Source organism: Lepidothrix coronata, unplaced genomic scaffold (genome assembly GCF_001604755.1).
Source record: "Lepidothrix coronata isolate B3197 unplaced genomic scaffold, Lepidothrix_coronata-1.0 Scaffold230, whole genome shotgun sequence".
NCBI classification, from domain to species: domain Eukaryota; kingdom Metazoa; phylum Chordata; class Aves; order Passeriformes; family Pipridae; genus Lepidothrix; species Lepidothrix coronata.
Genome location: NW_016690410.1, coordinates 367,425 through 375,177, shown reverse-complemented (window position 1 = coordinate 375,177; position 7,753 = coordinate 367,425). Strand labels below are relative to the sequence as shown.

General features: G+C 44.9%; 2 protein-coding genes across 5 annotated transcripts in view; one reads left to right on the top strand and one right to left on the bottom strand.

The window, feature by feature from the left end:
• RBKS (ribokinase) overlaps positions 1–1,370 on the bottom strand; it is a 70,585-nt gene extending 69,215 nt beyond the window's left edge. For all 3 annotated transcript variants that reach the window (XM_017834227.1, XM_017834229.1, XM_017834228.1), the window contains exon 1: positions 1,246–1,370. In XM_017834227.1, coding sequence (XP_017689716.1) covers positions 1,246–1,295 — 50 coding nt within the window. In that variant the 5' untranslated portion in view covers positions 1,296–1,370. The remainder of the gene's footprint in view (positions 1–1,245) is intronic.
• Positions 1,371–1,627: 257 nt separating this feature from the next.
• Positions 1,628–7,753, top strand: part of BRE (brain and reproductive organ-expressed (TNFRSF1A modulator)) — a 171,188-nt gene continuing 165,062 nt past the window's right edge. The window contains exons 1-2 of one of the 2 annotated variants that reach the window (XM_017834239.1): positions 1,628–1,694; positions 5,067–5,226. In XM_017834239.1, the coding sequence (XP_017689728.1) occupies positions 5,099–5,226 (128 nt within the window). In that variant the 5' untranslated portion in view covers positions 1,628–1,694; positions 5,067–5,098. Of the gene's footprint in view, positions 1,695–5,066; positions 5,227–7,753 lie in introns of those variants that run through there. The other variant, XM_017834238.1, reaches the window with a different exon arrangement.

The window sequence follows — 7,753 nt, the reverse complement described above, 5'->3', positions numbered from 1 at the left end:
AGTGAAAATCAAAGACTGATTTGCAAGTTTACTGGGACTGATAAGGTCAGTTGGTTCAGGTTAGGATTTGCATCGTTGCAAACTCTTGCTATTTTGCTTGAATTCTCCCAATATTTAGTATTCACTATAAAGCCCAGGCTACAGGAACCAAGACCTTTTATGAGCTTCTGTGTTTTAATTTTTAGAAGACGTTTCCAGACCTTACCTATGTACAAAAAAAAAAAAAAAGACAATTAAACCCAAGTACTTAATTTGAAAAGCAAAATGCCCAGAAAAGGAATAAAAATAAATTAAGGCATTCCTTTAAAAAAACTGATGTAATAATTTAAAAAACAGCTTTGGGGTGCAGAGGTGCTAAATTTTTGAGGGCTTCCTATATCCACTTCTTGATCTGTTTGGATACCAACAGCTTGGGAGGAATTCCCTCTCCCCCCCTCCAATCTCACACAAAATGTTGCCTGCAAGTAATCAACTTACAACCTAGTGTTTCATGGAGTTAACTTCGGTTTCCTCATATTGTTTCTTTCTCGTTTTTCCAGTGGTGACAAATGCTTTGAACTGAAAATGTGTTACAGTTGACCAGCTTTATTTACTTCCACAAAATCGTGTCAGACTCCTCTGCTGGTAACAAGTCTCAGAGTTCACGGTTTCCCGTGCAGGTTACTGTAAAACACTGCTTTCCTGGCCAGGCCAAGGCCGACCCACTCGGCACAGCTGAGAACACAAACCCGAGTCTCTCCCGCTCTCCAGTCACAGACACCTGATCAAAGCTCCAGCGCACAAACACGTTCAAACTTCTCCCCGTTCCCACACTCTTCTTTCAAAGCACTATTTGCGGGCTGACATCACCCGGGCCCAGCCGCCCCCCTGCACAGAATCCCAGAATGGGTGAGGTTGGAAGCGACCACAGCGGGTCACCTGGTCCAACCTCCCTGCTCAGGCAGAGTCATCCTAGAGCTCATGGCAAAGGATTGTGTCCAGACGTTCTTGTGCCTCTCCCGTGAGGGAGACTACACACGCTCCCTGTGCAGCCCGTCTCGGTGCGCGGTCCCTCCCCCGCCCCGGCCGCAGCCGCGGTTCCCTCTGCCCGGGGCCGAGCGCTCCGCCCCTGCCATCCTGGCCTGGGGAAGAACGTGACGCCCGCCCGGCTCCAGCCCGGCCGGGAGCCCCCGCTCTGCCCCGAGCACCGCGACGCCCTGCGCTCCGCGACCTCAGGGCTGCAGGAAACCCCCTGGCGGTACTGACCTGACCAGGTCGGTCATGCAGGATCCCACCACCACCACCTGCGCGGCCATGGCGCCGGGCGGCCCCTGGACCCTGACCCGGACCCTGACCCCGACCCGGCCCGGCCCGGCCCCGCCGCCGCTTCGCCCGTTGCCAGGGGCGACGGGCTGCCCGCGGGGGCCTTCGCCTGGCAGTGTTGCCCTGCCGAGCGCCTGCTGCCACGGCGGCTCCCCCTCCTCCTGCCTCTCCTGTCCCGCTCCGGCCGCGGCCGAGCCGCCAGACAGCCCGCGCAGGCACTTGCGGCAGCCACCCCTATCGGGGCCTGCGAAGACCCCTCCGGCCCGGGCGGGGACGGCGGCGGCGGCGCGGGGGGAGCGGCGGCGCGCACAGCGCGCGGCGGGGCGGGGGCGCGCACGGCGGGAGCGGGGGCGCGCACGCCGTTGCCAAGCGGCGAGTTCCGGCCGCCGTAGGTAATGGCGGGGCCGGGGCGAGCGGGACGGGCACGGGGGGAGGGAGCAGCGCCCCTGCCCCTCCTGGGGCACAAGCGGGCGAGATGGGATCCGGCGCCGGGAGGAGCTGGCCCAGAGTCGGCGGAGGCCGGTGTAAACAGCGGCGCTGGGGTGGGGCGGGGCGGGCGCAGCGCCGCGGGTGGTGGCCCCGCCGCCTTCGCATGGGGCGGCCCCGGCTGGGGAGGGAGCGGGGCTGGGCCGAGCCAGGGCCAGCCCGGAGAGAAACGGGAACGCAGGAAGTCCCAACTGAATATGAGGAAGAGCTTCTTTACTGTGCCGGTGACTGCGCATCGGGACAGGCTGTCCAGAGAGGGTGTGGGGTCTCCCTCTCTGGAATGCAGGAACCATCTGGATGCAGTCCTGTGCAGTGTGCTCTAGGATGACCTTGTCTGAGTCGGGAGGTTGGACCGGTGACGCATTGTGGTCCCTTCCAGCCTGACCCACCTTGGATTCTGAGCGTTATCCCGTCCCAGGGCTGAGGGAGCTCAGGGGTGTACTGGGACCCCGCAGATCCACGTTGCTGGGAGCATTCCGTGCGTGCGTTCGAGCACAGCAGCAGGAGGTGCTGGTGGTGGTGGGTCCCCTCCTTTCCCCACTCACACCCAGACACCCATTCCTGCCACCCCCAAAGTGAAAACCACACAACCACGTTGCCGACGGCCACGCCAAGAGGGTCAGACAGGAAAGGTCCCCTCTCGCTCCCAGGCCTCCATCACAGTATTAGCCTTTGCCGCCTTAAAGCTTCACTAAATGCCCATAATGCTGTTGCCGGCGGTGGAGGGACAGACTTACCTGTCATCCAGACAGTGTCCAGTGCCTGAAGCAGTGCCTGGGACCCCATGGTTACTCTGAGGCATATGTAACATTAGCCTGAAGTTATTCAGCCAGCTGAATCTAAAAGGATTCAGCTACTAGTTTTGTTTGCTTCTTTCAAGTGCTTTGTTTTGGAAGGGAAACAGTCCAGTGAATTTTGTTTTTGTTAATTCCTTTGAGTTTGTTGGTGTTTGGTTTCCAGTACTGTGGGAAACTTAAGCTAGGGAGAAAAAAAATTGTATATGACATCTGAAACTTAGGAAAATGGTACAAATTGTGTTCTAGTTTATAAAGCCCTTTGTTTACAAAATAAATTTGTTTAACTGATATGGCTTATTATATAGAAGGTATTGTGATTAAAAAAAAAGATACAAAAAATCAGCAAAAATCCTAACAGTAATTTATATCTTGTTTTGACAATATCTGTAAATTTTATTAACAAAAAGATAAGGAATTTCATTCTGCAGTTCATTTTGGAAGGTGCATCTGTTCAACTGTGGCTACCATGTGTATCTCTTATGTCTCACAACTTCGTTCTCATAACACAGTCCCCTGAAAATGTGTTAAAACCAGTTCTGAGGTCCTTGTTTATGAGTTTAAGTTTTCTAAAAGGATAGCTTGTTTTTCAGCATTTTGTCATGGTTTAAGTTCTTATCTTCCTGAGCCCACCTGCCCCCTGCTTGAAATTACTCTTCCCTACAGCAGGGCTGGCAGACTAAAGTAAGTGCCCTGTTTTAGCCACTCTTGTGCAAAGTGTTTTAGTTTAAACTCATCTTTATTAGCATTTCAACGTAAGCCACTGGACTTCTCATTGAAATAGGTCAAGTGTGGGCTTGTGTTCTCTTACTCCCTCTGGGGAAGAATAAAGGTAAGTAGGCAGTAATTTTTGGTTGAAAAGTACCAAACAAGAGGTAATGCATTACATCGCTGTAGGTGTTTGCTAAGCAAAGTTGTTGCCATTGTCAATTACGGCAAATCATATCTGTGAAGAGAACACATTATATGCCAGGGCATGGATACTTAATCTTCAGCTTCTTTGCTGCCATAAAATGTTGGAGCCAGTGTATTAAAGTTAATTACTGTTTTTAGGAAGTCTTGCTTTATTAGTCTTTCTGTTTGCCTTAATGTGCCTGGCCTTCGTTTTATTCAAATACATTCCAAATAGCAGGACAAACACTCTTTCTTGAGCATTGCTTTGTGTTGCTTCAGTGTGAATGACTTTCATGAGAATAGAATGTGAAATAGAATGTGAAATTAATGTTGCTCCCAGTTACAGAAGACTATTAGTTTGTAGAATATCCCGTAGTTACTAACTAATACTTGTAAACTGAGTGTGAGAAACAACAGAAAATTATGAGTTGTTCGTAGAACTCATGAGTTGTTCACACTGTCTTTATAGAACACTGATTAATACAACAGTCCATATGCAGCACTTTGTAAGAAAGTGAATGCAGTGTGTATTGCTGTTTTTCAATTAAATGTATGTTTTAAAAAATATCTTCTAATGGTCAGAGTTTAAGTATGAGCTTTTTTGTCCCACTGATGTGGCATGTTTATGTTACCTTCAATCATTTACAGCCTTTTTCTCCAAAACTGCCAAGTTCAGTTAATTTTCAGATGAAACTGTGCCTAAGAATATGATAAAATATGTTAACATTTTAATAGTTTGGTTACCCTTCTTTTCTCCCACTTGTCTTACCACCGTCTGTTGTTGTCCACATACCCTAGTCTTTTTGTGGTGCCATGAGTTAAAACGTGTGCATGCTCAGTTTCTGCATTTCACTTAAAAAGCAACAGGTTCTTAAAGGGTGCTAACTTGGTGGCCTGTCTGATTTATCATAAGGTCACACAAGTGCAGTATTTCTGAAAAAACTGCTTAAATTGTGTCTACATCAGCTTCCTGATCTGTTACATGAAGGAAGATGAAGATGCTTGTCAAAGAGTATGGCGATAGCACTGAAGGAGAAGCAGTGTTAGCCTTTAAAAGGCATCACAGAGTCCTAATGAAGTCCAGTGTAAAAGTAATACTGGTTATGGGTACAGTAGTGCTATTAGAAATTGCACGTGAGAATACGGAAAAATAATCAAACCCTTGGGCCCATTCAATTATTGTAAGTCCCACTGATTTCAGTGGAAGCAGAGGAAATGTGGCTTGTCAATTACAGACCTGATGGAAATGCCCACAAGGAGGTCTAGAGTGTAAACTGTCAGGGTGACCCTCAGTTATTTTTCTCTTTCTCAGAGGGATAGGACCTTAATTACAGGAGCCTAGGACGTAATTCTGAGTTTATGTTGATATTGAATAAACGGGCTTCACTGAATACTGCAGAGGTAGGAGGAAAAAAAACCTACCTGTTCTTATTTTTAGTTTATAAACCTGTGCACACTTAGTAGTTACTTGTAGTCCTTAGTGTGCTTGGCTTTTTTTTTCTTCCGATATTTGCAGAGTACATGTGAATTTACATCAAATAAGTAGGCTGTTTTTGGATTTTATTTTTTTCCATTGCCGTCCCTTTGCAGCTCAAGACAAAAGGAAGGAGGAACGTACTAAAATGTCACCTGAAGTTGCCTTGAACAGAATTTCTCCAGCGCTCTCGCCCTTCATTTCCAGTGTGGTCAGAAATGGAAAAGTAGGACTGGATGCTACTAATTGTTTACGGATTACAGACTTGAAATCTGGGTGAGTTCCTTGTCCGAGAAGAATACCCAGTCCCTCACAGTTGAGATGTGTTTTCAGAACTGGATTTTATTAGGTTCATTTAAGCTCTTTGAATATAGCTGGAGCTGACATTCCAGCTACATTACTTTTTGTCTTCCAACCGTTTTTTTAGTTTGGGAGACTTAATTTGTCATATTGTTGGCAATAATAATCTTGTTAAAACACTTTCATCGCTGCCACTTGATAGTGCTGGTTTTCAGCAGGGAGATAAACATTTTTTCCTGTTGTTTACCACTTGCTTACTCGATCTTCTTTGTAATTTAAAAATTGAAGATAAATTTGTATGACCTTACCTGTAGGCATGAATATGCCAAAACAGAAAAAAAACCCCCACCCTTTCTTTTATCTGACCTCCCTCAAGTTCAGTATATCAAGTGGCTATAGGGCCAAGTGTTTGAAATAGGCCAAGCTCCTTCTTTTATTTTTAATTCTAGAAGTGTTCAGGTTAGCTTTCAAGTAGTGATAAAATTTTGGGATTCAAAAAAGATGAAGAAACTTCTGCGTTACACACAGAGGTGTGTAACCTCTGTGAATAGTACACTGGGTAAAGTAAAGTAGACTTTACTTGAGGCATTGTGCAAAGAGGGGAGACTCCCAAGGTGGCTGATAAAAGAGTACTTGAGATAAGATGTGTCAGAAATTGCTTTATTCTTTTAGAGTTGAGCATCTAGCAGCACCCATTGATTTAGGTATTTATTTTGATACAGGAGCTCAGAGCCTGAAATTACTTTTGCTTAAGATGTCCAAGTCATCTGTTTTGTATAAACTATTGCTTTATGTACCATTTCAAATGATAGCTAATGCAATAATTGATCTTGAGATCTTGAGAACCAGCACAAGCCACTGTTGTTAAAAATTTAGTTCTGCTGAAAACTGTTTAATATGCTCCTGTAGGCTGTTTTATTATGGTTTCATGGAGAGCTTGGAAGGTGCTTTTCTGGTGGTTATAATGCCTTTTCAGGAAGGAGGTTTGAATTCTACGGTTAGTTTGAAAGCAACCATTCCCTCCCTGTAAGGTGCTGTGCCAGAGTACAGATTTACTTGGAGGTCTAAGAGGCCATGACTTTGTAATTAGCGTTGACTGGCTTGACATTTAGGCTTGCAAATTATGTAAGACGGGCTGAGCAGTTCTGCATCTGCTGCTGTCATTTCATGCTGGACCTTGCTTACTCTTGAGCTAGTCTTCTAGGAAGGCTGAGATGGGAGCTACTGAAATCCTGAGAGAAAGGAATACAAAGAAAATAGAGAGCAAACACAGCTGTAGTTGGTGGTAAAAGTATCAGTTTGTTGGGAGGTAGGTAAGAGTTTTGATCTCTGCCCACTGAATGCTTATACTGCCTGCCTGCCTTTAAATGAATAGATTGAAATAATAAAAAGCAGTATTTTCTAGCTGACTCTTTTCAACGGTACTTTTAAAAGGTGTCTAACATTTTTGGCCAATGATCTTATCAAGAAATCTTACTTTTGTTATATCCGGAATGTTTTCCAAGACTTTATTCTTTAAAAACTAAAAACTGCCACCAGCTGCATCTGTCACCCAAACCCAGTGATTCAAATTGTATTGTCACTGTGTTGAATGTGGAGTCTACGCACAAGTAAAGCACCTGACAGAGATTGTCTCATACCTTGTTTAAAGACCGGTTCAGCTGTATGCATGTGTTAGCAATATTGTTTTTTCTGGTTCTGGAACACAGAAATGAACCTCATTTTTGTATTGGGGCTTTGTTTGTCTTGAGATTATTAGGAGATGGAGTTGGGATAATCAAGATTCTGCATTTAGTTGAGAATTATTTTTAAGGGTTTTTTTTGGTACAGCTAAGTTACTTAAAAACATTATTTTAGACAGGATTAATTAGCGATTACTTGAAATTTCTTTGAAATGTAAATTTCATGCATGTGTGTTTTTAGGAAAGATTTTTGTTGTTTGTTACAAATAATTCATCGTTAGTTTATTTATATGAGAAAATTTTGAATTTATGCATCAGGGTGGAAGTACGAAGTTCTTGTGATTTAGTGCCTTATGATGTCACTGAACAGGAAACAGTGTAAAATTACTTAACATAAGATGGATGCATCACAGTATTAGAGGGAAATATAATTGAAGGTGTAGTTCAGGGGTCTTTAACCTTTAATATGGAAGCCTTTGGTTCTCCATAGACTGTTTCTGAGAGTCCCGTGTCAGTTGATAAATAGCAAAGTCCCCAGCCCACTGTGTTGCTAGAAGATTTAAATGTGTTTTGTGCCTGTAAAGGAAAACTTCATTGGTCTCTGAGAGTTCAAAAATGGCTTGCAGATCATGGCTCTACTCTCCTCCCCTGCCCTTGCATCCCAAGGTTATCCAAACCCTTGTGTACTTTCACTTTTGTTACGCTTTTTTAAAAGGAAAAAATGACAATGCAGACAAAATAATCAGCAGAGGTAAATATAGGTACCTGATACCCACATGAAGAAACAGAAGTATGAGACCATCATGACTGGGCTTCACGAA